The 21784-nt window shown below is 43.1% G+C and overlaps 1 protein-coding gene across 15 annotated transcripts in view; it reads left to right on the top strand.

The window, feature by feature from the left end:
* Positions 1 to 21784, top strand: part of MTUS1 (microtubule associated scaffold protein 1) — a 114203-nt gene that overhangs the window by 89738 nt on the left and 2681 nt on the right. For 14 of the 15 annotated variants that reach the window (XR_012417111.1, XR_012417110.1, XR_012417109.1 and 11 more), the window contains 6 exons: positions 12288 to 12490; positions 13677 to 13782; positions 14837 to 14910; positions 15057 to 15152; positions 18390 to 18506; positions 21234 to 21331. Coding sequence is in view for 10 of the 15 variants with exons in the window: in XM_065518934.2 (XP_065375006.1) it covers positions 12288 to 12490; positions 13677 to 13782; positions 14837 to 14910; positions 15057 to 15152; positions 18390 to 18506; positions 21234 to 21331 (694 nt within the window). In the remaining 5 variants the exon portion in view is untranslated. Of the gene's footprint in view, positions 1 to 12287; positions 12491 to 13676; positions 13783 to 14836; positions 14911 to 15056; positions 15153 to 16566; positions 18507 to 21233; positions 21332 to 21784 lie in introns of all 15 variants that reach the window. The other variant, XR_012417107.1, reaches the window with a different exon arrangement.

Raw genomic sequence — 21784 nt, 5'->3', positions numbered from 1 at the left:
TGGAAGAAGAAGAATTGTCTAGTGCCACACATAAAATACACTAACACTAGCAATAGCTGATGACTAAAAGAAAAAAAGAATCACAAATCTCATCATGTTTTAAGAACGTTTACAAATTTGTGTTGGGCCACATTCAAAGCTGTCTTGGGCCACATGCAGGCTGGGAGTTGGACAAGCTTGATCTAAATTAATGAAGAAAGAGTTATTTCGTATTTCAAAATTACTTTGAGCCATGGCAATTAACAGGTAACTCTCATCTTTTTATACATTAGTCCTGATTATTTCTATTTTGTGCAACAAGATTTTAATCCTTAAATCTCTAAAAATGCCTGGCCTTCCCATAATAGTATAAAAAGACCAGTTGATTTTTTATGCATGAAAATTATGAGCTAAGTATAACAGCATTGTGTATTTGGTGCCTACTCATCCCTAACAAACAATGTTCGGCTTTGTCTGTTCATCTGCACTGTATTAAAAAAAAAAAAAAAAATTGAGGCTCAGAGGTTAAGTAACTTCCCAAGGGAAGCTGGAAATCATAGAGCTTGCCTAAGAACCCAAGATGGCTAGACCACCAATCTTCTGGTAGTCACCACAGGGAAAGTCTGATGAAATGATTTGAAAGATTGGAAAATTATATGAAATAAACACTAGTTTGCATGGATAGCTACTTTTGGAATAATTTTCTTCTAATCAAGAGTTTAAGAAATATTGTTAAAATATATCTTACTGAGGAAAGTAGCTTGCAGAAAACAGTGTATTGCCAAAAGCAGTATACATATTGTTTAATCAGCACTTCCCCAGTGTCCGTGAACTTCGGACTGCCTCACACCATATGGAACGTGTTGATTCATTCACTGTTCCGTTCTTATCTACAATTTTGGTTTAACAAGGCTATGTATTTAAAATACATTTCAAACTCTTTACAGGTAAGTCACTTCTGAGTTGTAAAATTCCAGAAGTGATTTTTCTTGAAGTAGGCTTTAATGAAAAATCTATTAATATACTGAAAACCAACTGTACACCAAAACAGGGCTGTTTATGTCCCTGACTTGTTTGAAGACTGAGTGGATAGCCACCTCAAACTTAGCTCATTCTCTTCCTGTCCACATCTGCCCTCAATTTGGACTTTGGTCGGCTGTCTTTGTAAGTAGAAGGCCATGTTTTTTCACCTGCAGATACGCAGTTTTACTGATGGTACCTGTGTTTGAAACCCACTGAGTGTTCCTCGTTGTCCTGTTCCTTGTCCTAACTCCAGTCTCTCAACTTGTGATTTTCCTAATTTAATACCTTATTGTGTAGAATAGTGGTTCCCAAACTTTATTGTGTACAAAAATGGACCTGGTTGAAATGCAGATCCTCAGTTCTCATGCCCGTTGCTTCTGACTCCGTTGGCTGGGGATGAAGTCCAGGAATCTGCACTTTTTTTTTTTTTTTTTAATGCCAACATCTCCTATATCCATCATCCTGCTAACACCGCTTTGGGCTTTAAGGAATAGTAATAGGTGCTTCACAGTTATAGGAGAGGCAGCACGTCTAGAAAGATGTGTTGATGGGGACAGTGGTCCCTCTTCCTGACCTCTGGCCCTAGTGTCCTCAGGTTAACAGGAGACCAGTGTTTCTTCCCCATTAGCAATATCTGAGTACAGCCTTGGCTACCTACAAAGAAAAATAAAGCAGAACCTCTCCCTTAATGGAAATTGAGGAGGAGTCTGCACTTTTAATGATCATCCAGGTGGTTCTCATGTAGGTGCCCCAGGACTACCCTTTGACACTGCTCTAGCTCTCTAGAATATTGTTTCTTTTATGTAAAAAAAATGTATATATGTATATTTATTTGATACATATATTTATACATATATGTGAGATATATATATATATATCAAATAAGCATAGTAAGGACAATATGAAGTAACTCCAACTGAATTGAGTACATTCTTACAAATAAGCTTTCAAATGTTACACATGCCAAGGGCTTATAGCAGCCTTTTTGGCCCTTGCGCCCTAAAAAAGCCCTAAAAAGTGATCCGTCAGGGAGGAGGAGAGGCAGAACAGTACCTGACTCGAAATCGCCCTTTTTTCTTTCTTTTTCTTTTTTTTTTTTTTTTTTTACATTGAAACTCTTGATGGAAATAGGATTCCTTTAAAGTCTGCCTCACTTCTCTCAGGCCTGAATCTTAGAACAGATTGTCCGTTATTCAGCTGTGCTCTCGCCTCCAGCCCACTTTTATTCCTAAATGTTTTCGTTTGTACATGGAGTGTTTGCTGTTGTGATTTAAAAAAAAAAAAAAGAGCATCTGTTCTGCAGCATGTTGGCCAGTGAATGAGCTGAAAAACAGCAAGGCCTTTGCAGGCTTCTCTTCAAGGCTGGGAGGCGGAACATTGGCAGGGAAAGGCGAGAAGCTTAGGGGAGGCCCAGCTGGTACCTAGACACCAAGATGGAGATGGAAGACAGGCTGGCTGAGGGGAATTCTCTTCCCACCTGAGAGTCACACTTGGTCAGCACTAACCAATAGAGCGAGAGAAAGGTCATTTTTTTTACCTGCCTTATCTTGCAGTCTTTTCAGCAGTGCTTCCACAGGAGAATTAAGCCCTGCTACCCCCAGGCGTCCATGGTACGTGTGAATTAACTTCTCTCTACTCAATCTCAGGCTGGGAAAAAGAGCCAGTCACATCCCGTTGGGTGTTCTGTGCTTAGGCTCAGAGAGGCTGGAGTTCTAGGGCTGGGCACGGTGGCTCAAGCCTGTAATCCCAGCACTTTGGGAGGCTGAGGTGGGCAGATCGCTTGAGGCCAGGAGTTTGAGAGCAGCCTTGCCAACATGGTGAAACCCCGTATCTACTCAAAACACAACAACAGCAACAAAAAAGAGGCTGGGGCCGGGCGCGGTGGCTCACGCCTGTAATCCCAGCACTTTGGAAGGCCGAGGCGGGCGGATCACAAGGTCAGCAGATCGAGACCATGGTGAAACCCCGTCTCTACTAAAAATAGAAAAAAATTAGCCGGGCGCAGTGGCGGGCGCCTGTAGTCCCAGCTACTCGGGAAGCTGAGGCCGGAGAATGGCGTGAACCCGGGAGGCGGAGCTTGCAGTGAGCCGAGATCGCGCCACTGCACTCCAGCCTGGGCGACAGAGCGAGACTCCGTCTCAAAAAAAAAAAAAAAAAAAAGAGGCTGGAGTTGTAGATCCAGCTCTGGATGTAGAATAATACCTATTTTATTCATTCAGAGCATTGTTACATTACATGAAACAAATATGAGAGCACCTTGTAAAGTATGAACTGAGTTTTAAAGGCGAAGTGGCATTTATGGGAGGATTGATTTGATAGTGCAGGCCTTCTGTAAAAAGTAAGTTCCTAATAATTTATGATTTATGGAAGACTTTGAAATGAGCTCTTATTGATTCGTTGATTTAATGCCCAAGAGCAATCAGAAAGCCATTTGGAGATAATTTTGAAATTCAGAAAAAGAACCTTGTCTACCACTTGTCTGCAAAATTTCGTGGTCATTTGACAAAGTATCTTTAGAGAGGGAAACCCTGGCACTCTGGGAGTAGCGGAGTATTCCACAGGCTGGGGAGACTTTTTCTACCAGGCGTAATAGTAACTCTGTTTCACTTTACTCTCACCAATCTATACGGTTGGCCGAACAGGTGGTACTAGTTCCTACCTTCCATATCAGGACACGGAGACCCAGGAAACCGGACATGCCTATTTGTGGGCTAGTCTACTTTTCTTCTTCTTTTGGCCACTGCCTGTCCACAAAGCATCAACTTGATGTTTAAAAACAACTTCTTGGTTACCTGTTCGGTGATATTACTACCTCCACTTTCAAACCAGGTTAGACCCTGGCTTAAGAGAGTCACCAGCATAGTCACTTGCCATGGACGTGTGTGGTGATCGGATTTCCCCTCGTAGAATGTTATGACATTATCACACTCTACAGTAGAAGGTAGCGTCGCCTCCTGGTTCTGGGGGTGGGGCACAAGAGAAGTGAGAGTTTAGCCTGAGAAGTGTATTGGGTATGTGCTGTTGAAGAAAGAAGTCAAGGAGCCCAGAACTGAGAGGAGGCGGCCAGTTTCCCAGGCGGCCAAGAGAGAGTGCGGGGCCCACTGCAGGCAGAGCTGGAGGCAGGCTGCTCTTCTCCATCCTAGCTGGTGCAGAGGTGGGGATTTCGAGGTGGGGTGGGCGAGAGTTGCCGCCCACAGCAGGCTGGCCGGAGTGTCCGGGAAAGGTGCATGTATGCAACTTGGGAATGGAATCATCTCTTTTTCCTGTTCGTCTCTTCTTTCTATCATAATCTCTTATGTGGCACTATGAAAATTTGCCTGGCACTTTTCTTTTTATATTTTAGGTCTGATTTACATAAAACCTCCTCCAAATTAGGAAAATTCTATTGCATATAATGTCGAGAACAATAATAGTGGAAGGTGAAGACTTGAAGTGAGTGTATACTCCACCGTAATACCTATGTGGGTGCGTGCATATGCATCAAATTCGAATACTAGGCCAGCAATGCTGCTTGTTAACTGTTAAATTTCTGTTACTTAACCCCAAGCCTGTCTACCAGGAATCTTCAAACACATTGGAATCAGCGGACTCTTGCAAGCTATAACAGTTATACAGTTTATCTGCAGTTACTGTGGCCAAGCACTGGGGTGAGTGCTTCACCTGTGCTATTTCATCCTATAAAGAAGGGACTAATATTATCTCCATTTTAAAAATGAAGAAATGTAGGCTTAGGCAAGGTACGGTGGCTCATGCCTGTAATCTCAGCACTTTGGGAGGCCGAAGCAAGTGGATCATTTGAGATCAGCAGTTCTAGAGCAGCCTGGCCAACATAGTGAAACCCTGTCTCTACTAAAAATATAAAAATTAGCCGGGTATGGTGGTGCATGCCTGTAATCCCAGCTATTCAAGGGGCTGAGGCAAGAGAATCGCTTAAACCCGGGAGGCGGAGGTTGCAGTGAGCTGAGATTGCGCCACTACGCTCTAGCCTGGGTGATAGAGGAAGACTCCATCTCAAAAGAAAAAAAAAAATGTAGGCTTAGAAAGTTTAAGTAATTTGCTCGAGTGATATAGCAGCTAAGTGGTGTGACTGAGATTTGAACCCAAGTAATTTTGGCTCTATTCTACTAGGACATTTATTTATGTTCTTGAGCATTAAAATATTTTTGGTCATCTCATAGTGAAGCGTGCTACTCAGATATAAAAACTAGGAAAGCGCTGTATCATTTCAAAAGAATATTAACAATGTCAGGCCATGGCTATGTAATGCTTTTCTCTGTAAACAGTACATTTATCAATTAACAAAGGGAAATGAGTCTCTATGAGATGGAAATAATAGAAGTCTGACCTTCCCCTCTGAGAAAAAGCCATGAGGACTAATTAAGTAATGGCTTCACTCCTGCTCTGCAGGGCTCAGTGCTGAAGGACCTGGGAGGACTCCAGCTCTGTTTTCCAGAGATTATGTTTGACTGTGGCACTGGACATTTTCCACATATCATCCTGATAATTATTTGAAAAGCAAAACTTAGCATTTCACTTGTTACGATTTTTTTTTTCTTGCTCAGCTATCCATGATTTAAACTGTCAGGGAGGGCCACTGGCCTAGAATTCTCAGGTGGTTCATTACAGAGTGAAAATACTGACTTCTAATCTCAATATGGCCTTATACTTTAGAGATGATTTTGTACATGAGTCTGCCTTTTCTTCTCCTTTCCTCCCTTCCCCCCTTCTCCTTTCTTCCTTTCTCTTTTCTTTTTCCTGAAATCCTGAGAACTGTATTTCCTCTTTTAAGCTAGATTGCTGGAGATAGCTTTCATGGTTTACAAACGTGTATACAAAAGTTGCCCAACAGTTCTCCTACAAGCAGTGGTTTGTTGGTGTTCTTAATCATATACATGCTTTAAAAACAAAACCAACTAATGGAACGATTAAAACAACAGAGGCTGGGCGCAGTATCTCACACCTGTAATTCCAGCACTTGAGAGGCTGAGGTGGGCAGATCACAAGGTCAGGAGTTCGAGACCAGTCTGCCCAACATAGTGAAACCCTGTCTCTACTAAAAAATCAAAAAATTAGCCAAGTGTGGTGGCGGGCACCTGTAGTCCCAGCTACTCGGGAGGCTGAGGCAGGAGAATCGCGTGAACCCAGGAGGAGGAGGTTGCAGTGAGCCGAGATCGCGCCACTGCACTCTAGCCCAGGCAACAGTGCAAGACTCTGTCTCAAAAAAAAAAAAAAAGGGACAAAAGGACTACTTTACCTTTGTGTTTGTGTAATACCTACTTTTAAACAGTCGCATGTATCACTGGGGGAAAGTTCCATGCTCACTTGATGTAAATTCAGAACCATTTAATGTTTGGTTTTGGCTTTGTTGGGCAGACGTCTGATTAATTGAAAGTGAGTGGAATTCTGGAGAATAAGCAAGAAGAGACTACACTGAGGATAGGGGCTAGAGCACACACAGGTGGTACCATAAATCTCCCCTAAGCTGTAGTCAGTGCATAGGAAAGTCCACGGCCTCAAATCAGGGTTATGCACGCCCCCCACCGCCACACACACACATTATGTCACAGCTGTCGAGGAGCGCTCTGAGAACCTTTAACACAGTGTTTACACGTGCATCCTTTAAAAAGTTCTTCTTGAGTTCTTTATGCCAAATAAATGTTTCCTTCAGAGCCCAGGCCAGGTTTTTCAAACTAAAGCCATTAGTGTGAGCGATGACTGCAGCCCAGCTGTTCCCCAGCAGCACACCAGGCCAGTAAACAGAGCAAAGGTCTGTGCACAGCTGCAGGCTGATGTCACCGTCTGGGGCTGGGCCTGCCGCTTTGGACTGTCGCAATAACAGCAGTGAACCTCCCGTTCTCCCATGTGACCCATTTTCTCCCTTTCTCCTTCCCGTTTCTTCCCATGTGTCCTCCCTTCACCTCACTTATGGTGGCCAACAAAACTTCAGAGCTGCCTTTTTTTTTTGGTAAACAGAGAAACAGCCCTGTCCCATGGCTAATGGGAAAGGACTTTCGTGTATCCTATTTGGTTTTAAAGGCTGATGTGCCATAATTATATATTCAGGCCAACAGTATTTTTATTATAAACAGATGCGTTAAAATCAGCCAGGGTAGCCTGCTGTTAACGTCTGCTTCAAGGCTCTTCTAGCCCAGGGCTTGAAGGCAGTCTCTTGTGTGTTGCTGAGTCCCTGAATTCACTTAGATGTTTCTGTCCCGGATATGAGCTTCCAGATGGGTTCAGATCATGTTCTTACTTTTCTTTTTCTAACTTGGGGAATATCTGAAATTTTAAGAAAAGCAAGTGAAAAGGCTGCATGAAACTAGAATTTCTCTGACTGGAAAGTTATTTGATGATTTCACCAGTGGCTTGCGAAGTTGTAGGTTTTCATAGAAAGTTCTAGTATGAGATTCACACGAGGAGCCTTCAGAGTCGGAAAGTTACTTGGCAGAAGGTAATGCTGTGTTTACTCGTTTGACTAACATTGGACGTCTTGAGTCATTTTTTCTTCTGTGGTTACTAGTGTAATAGAAGGAAAAGTGAATGTGAAGAGAATGTTCTTCAGCAGTCAAGACCATCACTATCTTTTACTGAATTCTTTTAAATGAAAAAAAGAAAAAAACTTCCAACAGTCAGGACCATCACTCTCTTTTACTAAATTCTTTTAAAGGAAAAAAAAAAACAAAAAACTTCCAGCAATCAAGACTGTCACTATCTTTTACTAAATTCTTTTAAAGGAAAAAAAAAACTTTTAATGTTCAGTCCTAAAGGCTTGAGTTCCATGCGATGGCCCCTGTAATCTGGCCTCTGTCTGTCTTTATGGGTTCTATCTTTTCTGCTTTGTGAGTTTCTTAGTCACCAAGGCTCACCATTCCGTCTCCCACCATTGCTCATGCTGGGATAGGATTTTCACCCTTGATGCCAGAATTTAATTTCTATCACATGGCTCAATTTGAAAATCTACTGACCAAATCATAACCACAGTGATGTACTCATTAGGATGGCTGTTATATATATTTGAAAAACTAAAATAGGCCGGGCGCGGTGGCTCAAGCCTGTAATCCCAGCACTTTGGGAGGCCGAGACGGGTGGATCATGAGGTCAGGAGATCGAGACCATCCTGGCTAACACGGTGAAACCCCGTCTCTACTAAAAAATACAAAAAACTAGCCGGGCGAGGTGGCGGGCGCCTGTAGTCCCAGCTATTCAGGAGGCTGAGGCAGGAGAATGGCGGAAACCTGGGAGGCGGAGCTTGCAGTGAGCTGAGATCCGGCCATTACACTCCAGCCTGGGCGACAGAGTGAGACTCCATCTCAAAAAAAAAAAAAAAAGAAAAGAAAAACTAAAATAGGTTCTGGTGAAGATGTGGAGAGATTGGAACCCTTGTGTGTGGTACTGCTGATGGGAATGTAGAATGGTTCAACCACTATGGAAAAGACTACCATAGTCCTTCAAATAGTTAATAATAGAATTGCCATATGAGTCATCAATTCCTTCTGGGTATGTACACCAAAGAATTGAAAGCAGGGACTCAGGCATGTATTTGTCCCCTGGCGTTCATAGCAGCATTACTCACAATAGCCAAAGGTGGAGGCAACCCAAGTGTCCGTGTATGGTCAGTGGATGCACAGATGTCATCTGTACGTACAATGGAATATTATCATTATTATTATTATTTGACACAGAGTCTTGCTCTGTCGCCCAGGCCGGAGTGCAGTGGCGTCATCTTGGCTCACTGCAACCGCCACCTCTTGGGTTCAAGCAATTCTCCTGCCTCAGCCTCCCCAGTAGCTGGGACTATAGATGTGCACCATCATGCTGGGATAATTTTTGTATTTTTAGTAGAGATGGGGTTTCGCCATGTTGGCCAGGCTGGTCTCGAACTCCTGAACTCAAGCGATCTGCTTGCCTTGGCCTCCCAAAGTGCTGGGATTACAGGCATGAGCCACTGCACCCGGCCAACAATGGAATACTGTTGAGCCTTCAAAAGGAAGGAAATTGTGACACATCCCACATCTTGGATGAGCCTTGAGGACATATGCTAAATGAAATAAACAGTCACAACAGGACAAGTACTATATGAGTCCAGGTATATGAGGTACTGAGTGGTCAGATTCATAGAGAAAGAAAGTAAAATGGTCGCTGCCAGGGCCTTGGGGAAGGGGAGGGGATGGGTTGTTGCTGTTTAATTGGTATGGAGTTTCAGGTTGGGGGGTAACGTTCTGGAGAATGGATCATGGCAAAGCTTACACAACGACGTGAGGGTATTTAATGCCACTGAATTGTACACTTAAAATAATTAAAATTGTTAATTTGATGTCAACTTCATCACAGTTTGTTTTTGCTTTTGAGATGAAGTTTCTCCCTGTCGCCAGGCTGGAGTGCAGTGGCGTGATCTTGGCTCACTGGAACCTCTGCCTCCCAGGTTCAAGCGATTCTCCTGCCTCACCCTCCCGAGTAGCTGGGATTGCAAGCACGCATCACCACGCCCAGCTAATTTTTGTATTTTTAGTAGAGACAGGGTTTCACCATGTTGTCCTCCTTCTCGATTTTTTGACCTCATGATCTCCCCACCTTGACCTCCCAAAGTGCTGGGATTACAGGCGTGAGCCACTGTGCCCAGCCCTCATCACAGTTTTTATTTTTGGTTTTTATTTTAATTGTTTTAAAAATCAGACCAAACCTTTGGTCCACCCTGACTGGATGTAAACTATCCTGAGTGCCACTCCCTGGGCCCTCAGGTCTGGCCTGGTCCCGCCACTTCTCTGTCTGTGTGTCTTCCAGTAGAGGCCCCGTGATGCTGCATTCCAGCCCCGGCACAAGAGACAGCTTGGTGGGAAAGAAGGGACCCAGGCTTTGGGTGCAGACAGAATCAGAATTCACACTGCTCACCGAAACCCGTCCTCTCACACTTGCCAGCTCTGTGCCTGGGCAGATGATTTAGCCTCTCTGTGGCAGTTTCCTTATTTATATGTTGCGGAAGGTCCTCTGTGAGGGTTAAACAAGATAAGGAGCCCCATTCTGTGCCAGGCACCGAGAAATAGTTTTTGTTTTGGGGATTTTTTTTTTAATGTTCATTCTTTGCCCTTCAATAAACATTTGTGGATTTATTTAATTTTTAAGGGTTCTCTTTAGCAGACACTATTCCTGCCATTATTTCAATGTGGCCTCCTTTTCCTCTGAAAGAATTCTGATATGGGCCATGTGACTTGGGTATTTCTACCACCACATGGCAGGTTCCTGAGATAACAAGTCGACACCATTGTAGGAAATTTTCCTAAGAACCTGCCATTTTCACATTCCTTAGGTCAAATAATTACTGATCTAAATTATCCTTTTCTCTGTCCTAAAATAATCTTCCTTCAACAACTCCTGATATGTTATTCCTTTCCAAAAGAGAGGTAAGGGTTAATTTAACAGATTTGCCAGCAACCGTGTTGTATTAATCCACGGGCACTCTGGGGGTGTGGACAGCATGTGTACCCCTGACAATTACAGTAGTACCCTGTCTGCTTGTATTTACATCTCGATGACGGAAGACTGGGAACGTCCAAAGTCAGACTTCCTAAGGAATTCACGATTTGCTAGGATTTATTGTAGTGTGTGTACATATATCTTTTGGTGTGTTCTGCCATGTATTATATTGTTAGTCATTCTGTTTTTGGTAGTTGTAGGGAAGAGATAAGATGCTTTAATTTTCTATTATGTTTATCAGATTACTTTGCCCTTCTAAAATATATTAACCAGAAGGCCAAGGCAGGCGGATCACGAGGTCAGGAGTTCGAGACCAGCCTGAGCAACATGGTGAAACCACGTGTCTACTAAAAATACAAAAATTAGCTGGGTGTGGTGGCATGCACCTGTAATCCCAGGTACTCAGGAGGCTGAGGCAGGAGAATCACTTGAACCTGGGAGTCGGAGGTTGCAGTGAGCCAAGATCGTGCCATTGCACTCCAGCCTGGGTGTTAGAGCAAGACTCCGTCTCTCTCTCTTTCTCTCTGTGTCTCTCTGTCTCTCTGTGTCTCTCTGTGTCTCTCTCTCTCCCTCTCTCTCTCTCTCTCTCTCTCGCCCTGTCTCTCTCTCTCTCTCTATACATATATAAAGTTGTTTTAACCTTTCATTTTATAATTTTTTTTTTTTGAGATAGGGTCTCACTCTGTTGCCCAACAGTTGTGCAATCATGGCTCACTGCAGCCTCAACCTCCTGAGCTCAAGTGATCCTCCCACCTCAGCCTCCTTGGTAGCACGGACTACAGGCTCACACCATCATGCCTGAATAATTTTTTTTTTTTTTTTAATTTTAAGAGATGGGGTTTTCCTGTGTTGTACGGGCTGGTCATGAACTCCTGGGCGCAAATGATTCTCCTGCATCAGCTTCTTAAAATACTTGAATTATAGGCATAAACCACCATGCCTGGCCTGTGTGGGTGCTTTTAAGATGTGTTTTTATTTCCTAAAGATATTTGTGCTCTGGTGATTTGTGTTTAATAGAGACTAATATTTCATTTTAATTAGTTTTGAAATCACAAATTATAATCAGCTGAAATTAAGCACAAGCTTAAGGTCCACTCGTTTGTTCTCCCTGGTCTTTCTTGCTCTTGTATGAGCTTCTGCCACACTGGCTGGCTGGGAGACGGAGGAGTCGCTTGTCCTAAGAAATGTCTCGGCCTGGCTGAGGCTCTTTTCTTGACCACTGCATTGACTGGTCACCACATGAGAGGGGATCTTCCCTTGGAAACCTGGCTCTTCTGAAGTACTTCTCTTACTGCTTGGGCGTCACTTTTTTGAGTGTGTGTGTGTTGGTTGGGTGGGGGAGGGCGGGGCAGTTTCCAGATGGAGTCTCAGTCTGTCACCCAGGCTGTAGTGCAGTGGCGTGATCTTGGCTCACTACAACCTCCGCCTCCCGGGTTCAAGCAATTCTGCATCACTCTCCCAAATAGCTGGGATTACAGGCACCTGCTACCATGCTAGCTAATTTTTGTAGTTTTAAGAGGGACAGGGTTTCGCCATGTTGACCAGGCTGGTCTTGAACTCCTGACCTCAGGTGATTCCCCCACCTCGGCCTCTCAAAGTGCTGGGATTACAGGTGTAAGCCACCATGCCCTGCCCTCGTGTTCCTTTTTACAATTCAGTTCCATACTGTTACGTTTGAACATAGGGTCACCAGAGACCCGAGACATCGTGGGTTTATGCTTCAGGTGTCATCACAGCTGTGTGTGACTGCAGTGAATATAGGACATTTCACAAATAAAATGACCTCTTCCCTCTTCTTTCTCATCTGTTTTCAGTCACTGCTTCAACCACCTGTGAGAAGTTAGAAAAAGCCAGGAATGAGTTACAAACAGCGTATGAAGCATTTGTCCAGCAGCACCAGGCTGAAAAAACAGAACGAGAGAATCGGCTTAAGGAATTTTACACCAGGGAGTATGAAAAGCTTCGGGACACTTACGTTGAAGAAGCAGAGAAGTACAAAATGCAACTGCAAGAGCAGGTCTGTGCTTTTGCAGCCAGAGCTTGTCTGAGGCCTCTGCTGCTTGCTTGAATCCTGATTGCTATTCACATCCTTGATGAGCTTCTCTTTGTTTTTTAGTCTAATAGGTATAAAAAGTGTGTTACTGTTGTTTATTTAAGACAGAGTCTCACTCTGTTGCCTAGGCTAGAGACTGGAGTAGAGTGGCTTGATCTTGGCTCGCTGCACCCTCCGCGCCTCCTGGGTTCAAGTGATTCTCCTGCCTCAGCCTCCTGAGTAGCTGGGACTGTAGGCACCCACCACCATGCCCAGCTAATTTTTGTGTTTTTAGTAGAGACAGGGTTTCACCATGTTGGCCAGGCTGGTCTCGTACTCCCAACCTCAGATGATCCACCCACCTCTGAAACAATGTCTTTTTAATTGAAGAGTTTTCCTATGACCAAAGCAATGTATGTATGTTAAGTGAAAGAAGGGAAGAAAAGGAGGAGGAAAAGATAAAATTGAGAAACAACCCTTTCTTTCTACCCAGAAATAATCCCTTATAAACATCCTGGTGTTGTGCTGCCAAACTATTGTTCTGCATTTTTTTTTTTTTAGTGGCATTTGTTTAAATACCCTATTTTTTTTCACTGAATAGAGTATCAAACCTTTCTGATTTCATAGCTCCCTTTTTAACTCAGTTTTTCATTTAGTAATTATCTGCAGAGTGTCTACTCCAGGCCAGGTACATGCTAGGGCCTGAGTGGTCAAATGACAGGCGCAGAGCATGTGGCCCTGTCACTGTAAAACATATCCTCATTCCTGGTCCTCCCTTGTGGCTGATGCAGCCATTTCCATCCATCACTCTGGAGAGCCTCTGTGTCTGTGTTCCTGAGGGTAGGGAAGGAGACAGAGGAGAGCTGAGTGGTGAACCCCAGTTGGGTTGCTCTTTATGCATTCTTTGTGTGTGTCTAGAGACTGAGTCTTGTGACATTGCCCAGGCTGGACTTGAACTGCTGGGCTCAAGTGATCCTCCACCTCTGCCTCCCGAGTGCTGAGGTTACAGGTGTGAACCACTGCCCTGGCCTTTGTATGTGTTGGGGAGCCTTTAAACTAGACCCCAAGCTTACCTGGGAAGCTGTGAAGTCTCTTAATGTGGTTGCTTTGCTTATTCCACTTAGGACATTTGGTTTTACTGTTAAACCACGGTTTTGTTTGTTTCTTATAGTTTGACAACTTAAATGCTGCCCATGAAACCTCTAAGTTGGAAATTGAAGCTAGCCACTCGGAGAAAGTTGAATTGCTCAAGAAGGCCTATGAAGCCTCCCTTTCAGGCAAGGATGCTTTTTTTCTTCTTTAAACAGAATAAAATCTGAAGGAACCACCTGATATGTTTTAAGATGGAAATGAGTCTTAACTTTCTGCTTCAGCAAATGCCCTGTGGTGTTCAGGGTGGGGTGTTCTTGGTTCCTTTTTGCATTGTTCATTGTTAACAGATGCCTTTTCCCACTAAGGATGCAAATAATAGTGACAAATGCCAGCCTTGTGTTAAATAGAATGGGCTTCGAAAGATTGTAAAGGCTATTTTGGGGATGGTGGTTGCCGGCTTAGGTTCCTGGGAAGTTGAAAGTAAAAGTTTCTATCTTGTGATCCACGGTAAAGGATCCACCCCAAGTGCTCCCACACAGCAATGGAGCTGTGAAATGTCGGTGTCACTTACTGAATAGAAAAAGAGTCTTTTCTATTTTTCGTCTTTCATCAGTGCAAGGGTGTAAGCCACTGCTTTCAGAACAGAATCGGCAGTGTCACTCACAGTCTTTCTGCTAAACCAGTTGCATCTTACAGGGCAGCGTGGACGTGTGCTGGGAACCGGCTGTGTGACCATCAGCAAGGACTTTCTCCCCAGAGAAATAAGAGTTGCCCAAAGTCAGGCAGAGATGATAATGTGTAAAAGTGACTGGCTCCAGGCACACTTTTAGGAAACATTGTTTTTCTTCCTTCCTGCTAGAAATGAGTGTAATTATAGACTTACGTTTAGGTCATGAAGAGGAAATTCAAGAGAGCACGGGGTTTCCAGACCAGGAGTCTAGAGTGGCATTTATGAGAGCCTGCCCTGAAATGGCACGCAGTGTTTTCCTAAGGTCGCATGGCCTCTGTGGGCCTTGGTGGGCCTCAGTGCTGTCAGTCATAAAATGGGAATTCTACCCTGCCCACCTCTCAAGGCTACTTTGAGAACAGATGGCCAGTTTACATAAAAGCATACCATAGATGTAAAGTAACATCATATGGCTTCCTCGTCAACCCCTGCATCTATATGCTTTCACCGTTGTGGAGTACATTGATCTTATAGAATGTTATTGTCTCAAAAATATCCTTTTATCTTCCCAGAAATTAAGAAAGGCCATGAAATAGAAAAGAAATCACTTGAAGATTTACTTTCTGAGAAGCAGGAATCGCTAGAGGTGGGTGAATGCCAATATCCCAGCATCCCCACAAAAAAATTATCATTTTTGATTTTGTTTGGTTTTAATGTTTCTGTGTACGTACGCTGAGTTTCTGGGGTCTTCTTGTTAACTTATGTTCCCCATCTCATTGTTTTGTGTTTTAGAAGCAAATCAGTGATCTGAAGAGTGAAAATGATGCTTTAAATGAAAAACTGAAATCAGAAGAACAAAAAAGAATAGCAAGAGAGAAAGCAAATTTAGTAAGTTGTGTGTGCTCCTTTATCAGGATGGAATTTTTCTTCTTAATTGCCTTTTAGAGTCATTGAAGTACTCAGCAGCCAGAGAAATAACACAGGTTTGGAATCCTTTTCATGTCTGGCAACGTGCTTTCTAAGGTGTGTAAAAGAGCTTCTTTGCTTACTGGTGTCTTGTTTTACCATCCTAAAAGCTGACATACAGATGAAGTCCAGGATGTTTCTGGTGTTCTAAGCTAATACTACAGAAAAGGAAGGAAACTGAAACTGCCAATTAGGATTAGGGTTTTATGTCAACACTTTTTTTTTTTTTTAAATCACTGTATTGAGATATAATTTACAAACTACAAAGTTCACTCTTTTTTTTTCTTTTTTCTTTTTTTTTTGAGATGGAGTCTCACTCTGTCACCTAAGCTGGAGTGCAGTGGCACAATCTTGGCTCACTGCAACCTCCGACTCCCTAGTTCAAGTGATTCTCCTGCCTCACCCTCCCGAGTAGCTGGGATTACAAGCATGCGTCACCATGCCCAGCTAATTTTTGTATTTTTAATAGAAACGGGGTTTCACCACGTTGGCCAGGAAAAGTTCACTCTTTTAAAATGTAAAATTCAGTGGCTTTTAGTATATTCATAAAGTTGTCCATTGGTCACCAGTACTTCATTCTAGAACATTTTTATCACCCCAAAAGGAACCCTGGACCTGTTAGCAGTCACTCCCCATTTCCCCCAAATTCCCCAGCACCAGGCTATCCCCAGTCTACTTTCTATCTCTATGGATTTACTTATTTTGAGGAATTAATACAAAAGGTTGATTGTACAACATGTGGTTCTTTAAGACTGGTATATTTTACTTAGTATAAAGTTTCCAAGGTTCATCTGTGGTTTACCCTATCTCAGTATTTCATTTCTTTTTATGGATGAATAATATTTCATCATATGGATAAATGTCACTTCTGAAAAGTACAAATCTCTTGGAAGCTGAAATTTCTGTTGGCACATTTGTCCTTTCTCCCCTGCCTTCCTCCAACCTTTTTTTGTCTTTTTGAAAAAAATTTTTTTCCTGGCTGCTTCTGCCTTTAGTACCACCATTTTCATTCCATGTTTATGCTCTGGGACTGCTGAAGCAAGCTTTTCTCCACTTAAATCTCTGGCCAGGTCTGAAAGTACATATGTGGATCTCTCAGTGAGACCTTCTGCTAATAATCTCATTGGGAGACCCTCTAGCTATTTGATAACATTAGATGAGCTTATAGTCAAAGAAACTTCAAAGATTCTAGAAGATTCTTAGGAAGAGTCAGTGATTTCAGACGAAATCTAGACTTACATATATGCAGGGATATGCAGGGTGTAAACCTTACTGATGGCTCAGGAAACAGGTTTGAAAGAGCCTCCGGTACACAGAGGGGATTCTTCTACTGCAGCTGCTTTTGAAAAGCTAAGGCAGAGTCAGACTGAGGAACACAGAACCAGCCAACTGCTTCTGCCACGTAAGCATGCTGAGGCTGCGGAAAAAGAGAGTGCGTCTGACTGTAGTCCAGGAGAAAGGGACGGGCTGGCAGACGAGGCGGAGAAAATGCAGAGGGTACAAGTCTTGTAAATGCTCTAATTCTAAAACTGACGGTAAGTTATGCCTTTCCCTCTAACAAAAATGAGGTAGGATTCACTATTTTCAAGGTTAAAAAAAAATCCTATGTACGAGGATACCACTGTATAAAATGTATGAAATTTAAAAATTGATACTTAGTATTTGTATGTATTTACGGGGTACATGTGATGTGCTGAGACAATCATAGACTGTGTAATGCCCAGGTCAGGATGTTTAGGGTATCCGTCATCTGTATCATTTCTTTGTTTGGAACATTTCCTATCTTCTCTTGTAGCTATTTGAAATACACAATATATTAACTATAGTCACCCTGCTGTGTTATTGAACACAGAACCTACTCCTCTCTCTAACTGTATGTTTGTATGCATTCACCAGCCTCTCCTCATCCCACTCCCACACCTACACACGCATACCTCTGCCAGCCTCAGGGAACTATCTAAAGAACCTAGAGGTGAAGATCTGAGTATTAGTCCCTGCCCTGACCCTTTCCAGCTCTGGAAGCTTTCCTGATCTTTCCTGAGTAGGTCACTTAACCCGTGCAACATGTTTCCTCTTTCTGTGTGAAGTAAGGGGTTTGGATTAAGTAATCCCCGAAGGCCCCTTCCTGGATTCTTCCTAAGGATTTGTCCAGAGCAGGAACCACTGCCCCGGCAGATAAGCTGGATGATCCACACCACTGACTCTTACCTAAGACGTTCCTTCGTTAAACATATCTGATCAGTGGACCTTAGCTGTTCTTCTGTAGCATAAATTTTGGCTGGTTTAGTTGAATTTCCATTAATAAAGCAAGGAGTGGGTGGGCGGTGGTGAGGAATCCACGTTAATGGTGTGCTCTCAAAGGACGCCTCCCCTGATGTAGCGTTTATTTTGGAGAGTTTTGTGTTTTTGAGACAGGGTCTTGTTCTGCCACCAGGCTGGAATGCAGTGGTGCATTCACAGTTCACTGCAGCCTTGACCTTCCGGCTCAGTTGATCCTCCCGCCTCAGCCTCCTGAGTAGCTGGGACTGTAGGCGTATGCCACTATGCCTGGCAAACTTTGGTAATTCTTGGAGAGAAATTTTAGTAGGCTATGTACTCCATGCCGTGTAGGTACTGGGGTGTCGCAATATAAAATGATAGTATTATGTCTGCCCTAGAAGTATGGCCTGGTCAGCGTAGCCCCATCATAACAAAAATCCACAGACTCAGGATGTCGTTATCTCTGTTGTTTTCCAGAGAGCGGTATAATGCACTGCTTTTTCTTTCCTGATCAGTTTGTTTGGTAGGAGAGAACTGTTGTTCCCTTTTCTCCTGGCAAATGCCAGTAACTGTCTTACAGATAGCCTTATCTCCAACCAAGATTCTGTTTTGTATGTAAGCAATAGTTTTTCTCTTGACTACAATAACATGTTTGATGCAACTCACGTTTTTGCATATTAACCTACTGATAAATGAGTGAAATGTTTGTTTTCAGTATTAGGACCAGTCTTTGACTTCAGGTGCTCTTCTTTTTCACCTCTTTCTTTGAAATTCCTCTAAGATGAGGAACATCTGTCTCTTACTGCTTGTCTAATGTCTAAATCTAATCAAAGATTCTTTAAGAATTTGAACTATGTGAGTGTGTGGAATAAGAGCAGTATCTTGCTGTGTCCTTTCCAGAAAAATCCTCAGATCATGTATCTGGAACAGGAGTTAGAAAGCCTGAAAGCTGTGTTGGAGATCAAGAATGAGAAACTGCACCAACAGGACATCAAGTTAATGAAAATGGAGAAACTGGTATGTTTCCTTCAGAATGAGTGAGGATCTTACAAATCGGGTAATATCTATGAAATTGTGCCCTGCATTTTAGAACTATGGAGTTAACTGCTCCTGAAGATATTTAGAAATTAGACGAAAGATAAAGTTTACATTTTCTTTGCCAAGTTTGTTCAATATTTATTCATGGCTGCCTCCTAGAATGTTTTCTTTTTCAAGGAACATGTAAAACAGCGCCCAGTCCTTGGAAAAACTACAACAAACAAATCAGGCTTATAGTTCAGTGGTATGTTGAATCTTCACCTGCTTAAGAAAAGTGTTTAAATATCTATGTAAAATCAGTACTTTAATATACCACCCACCCTGGACAGGTTTCTTAGGTCCAAAGCAGTTGGATATGTTTAATAGAAATCAATCCCAGTGAAGCAATACGATCAAAATTCTTCATCTTGCTTCTTGTGAATTAGCATGTGATCAAAGAATTATGGGCTGGGCACAGTGGCTCATTCCTGTAATCCCGCAGTTTAGGGAGGTTGAGGCGGGCAGGTCACTTGAGGTCAGGAGTTCAAGACCAGCCTGGCCAACATGGTGAAACCCTGTCTCTACTAAAAATATAAAAATTAGCAGGGTGTGGTGGTGGGTGCCTGTAATCCCAGCTACTGGGGAGGTGGCGCCACTGCATTCCAGCCTGGGTGACATAGCAAGACTCAGTCTAAAAAAAAAAAAAAAAAAAAAAAAAATTGTACTATAATAAGATTAATCCATTTGAACAAGTAGCAAGTGTTACCAAAACTATGAATAACATTCAGTTTGCAGTCTCTAGGACAGAGAATGATGTTAGTGTATGAGGAGTCTGCCCAGAACCGTCTGCACGCATGGCATGTTCAGTGTTCAGCATCAGTCTTGGTCCGGCCCTGAAACACAACTGCTGCCAGCCAGGACTCTAACCAAGCTGGCAGAGCTTGGCAAGTCAGCTTAAGTGATCCCAGCCCTCGCGGTGCCTTGCTGTTGACCGTGCAACTGCCGCGTGCTGCTGGCCTCTGCTCCCCACATGATGAGTGACTCAGGCTTCAAGTGCCTCATTCAAACCCAAATCAGCCCTGGACAGTAGGGGGCACGGGGAACCTCTCTACTGTTTGGTTTGTGTTGGTTTGGGGTTTGGTTTTCTCCTGGAGACTATGATTTCTGTTGAGGGAGGTAACAGCCAAGCCCCTGTGTGGATATACAAGCACTTTGAATTACCAGGAAATTTTTGTAAAGGAAGGAAAGGAACTCATGGTTGTTAATGGGCCCAACCTAGTATACATACCAGTTCCTGCCAGAGGTCGTCCTGTTCCAGCGAGTCTGGTATCTTCTAAATGGTAGTCAGAGGTGGCTCAGATAATCCTGTTAATAGTCGCTCCATATGCCATTCATGCCTCAAAACTTTCAAAAAATCATGTGCAATAGAACAGACTATTCTGTAAACTTAACGACACATTTAATTTGTGTTGATCTAGTATTTGTTTCTTGCCATGCCCCAGAGGTATCCTGATAATCTCTGTCAGCCTTGCATTGTGGATGTGTGGAAGAATGGGTTGACACAATGACAGGGAAACCCACCGTTCCCTTCATATTTGTAAATGACAGGCCTCTGATGAAATGAAGAGAGCAGCACAGGAAGTTTTCTAAGATGACTTTCCCATGACACTAGCACTGCCCATCATCAGCTCAGTGACGTGATCGGGACTGGTTTCCCTAGGATGAGATAATAAAGGACAATACCTCCCAGTCTCGAATTCCAGGGTTTTCCCACATTGTTTTATCTGGGATTCCTGCATCATTACTCAATGTTTAGGCTCATTTTCTGGAAAGTCATTTCACCCGAACGGCTTGCGGTGCGCTGCTTCTGGATAATAGGATGTCTTAAGAACAACCGGGCTCCGAACTAAGCACCACACTCAAAGTGCGTTAGTCCTGCTACAAGGACAAGGGGCTTAGACTTAATTCTGATGGACCTATAATATCGCCTCTTCATCAAACCTTACCTTTAGAAAGTGAGTGGGGGACGGAGGCAGGTCTTCATCATGTTAAGTGATTCACTGTCCTCAGGCATCTTATCCTTTCATCTCTCAGCTGATCAATCTGTTTGCCTTGAAAGTTCAGCCTGCACAGGCCAGCAGGAGAACAGACCTATCTTCAGCTGACCTGACCTGTTACTTCTTTGATGGGATGCTCTAAGAGCTCTGTCCAATTACAGCTTTGTGTGGCCACTCAGAGGCAAATGCCGAAGAATTACCATGAAACTGAGTTCAAGTCCATAGTAAACATTGCCAGGGACGTTGAATTGTTGGCCTGTGAGTTTTCATCAGACGTGGGAATCTCTTTTTTTTTCTTTCTGCAAAATTCACTTCATAAGAAGATACATCAGCTTTGATAAGTGTGGGCAGTGTGGCTGCAAGGTTTATTTCACATTGAAACAGAAAGGCACCAATTCTTAGAGAATTCCAAAACAGTGTGGCCTGGAACAAATCTGTTCCCCACTTGTATCAATATTGAAGTGGCCTGGCATACATGTTTTAAAAATACCCAGCTGCTCTGTTTTGCTGTTTCAAAATCTTTTTCAGTATGTTAGTGTATAAATATTTTAATAGGGTGTTGCATTTTCCTTAATTAAATCTCCCAAGTGTGCTTATGTCATGAGGTGCCTTAAGAAATGAGATGTTTTTTTAATATTGTATAAATGTGGGAATTCTTGTTTGTGCCAAGGTGGACAACAACACAGCATTGGTTGACAAATTGAAGCGATTCCAGCAGGAGAATGAAGAATTAAAAGCTCGGATGGACAAGCACATGGAAATTTCAAGGTAAAAAGAAAACAATGCCGTTTCTCCTGAGCTCCCCCCTCCCTTGCACATCCAGTGTACTTTCTGGACACGCTCTACCCCTGCACCTCCTGGAAATAGGATGGAAGCAGATGGTTGAAGGGGCATTGATTTCTCTCTGGAAAATGTGATGGTAATGGTTCATGCTTTTACCAAAGCGGCCTGGACTATACACTGAGACCCAGGCCAGCAAGCCTGCTGCCACGGCCTCTGGCTGCCTCTGAGAATGCTTTCAGACAAAAAGCAATATAAAACCAAATAGAAAACAGCCCCCCGCATAAGACAGTCATAAAACATGTTGAATATTTGCAAAAGTGGCACTCAGCCTACTATGAAATTGCCCAAAAAGTAGAGTTATTATATTTTTTTGAGAGGAGGTCTCACTCTATTGCTCAGGCTGCAGTACGGTGGTGGGAACTTAGCTTCCTGCGGCCT

The sequence above is a fragment of the Macaca fascicularis genome, chromosome 8, assembly GCF_037993035.2.
Source record: "Macaca fascicularis isolate 582-1 chromosome 8, T2T-MFA8v1.1".
In the NCBI taxonomy this organism is placed as follows: domain Eukaryota; kingdom Metazoa; phylum Chordata; class Mammalia; order Primates; family Cercopithecidae; genus Macaca; species Macaca fascicularis.
The sequence above is the reverse complement of the archived record's forward strand: the minus strand, read 5'-3'. Positions and strand labels throughout refer to the sequence as shown.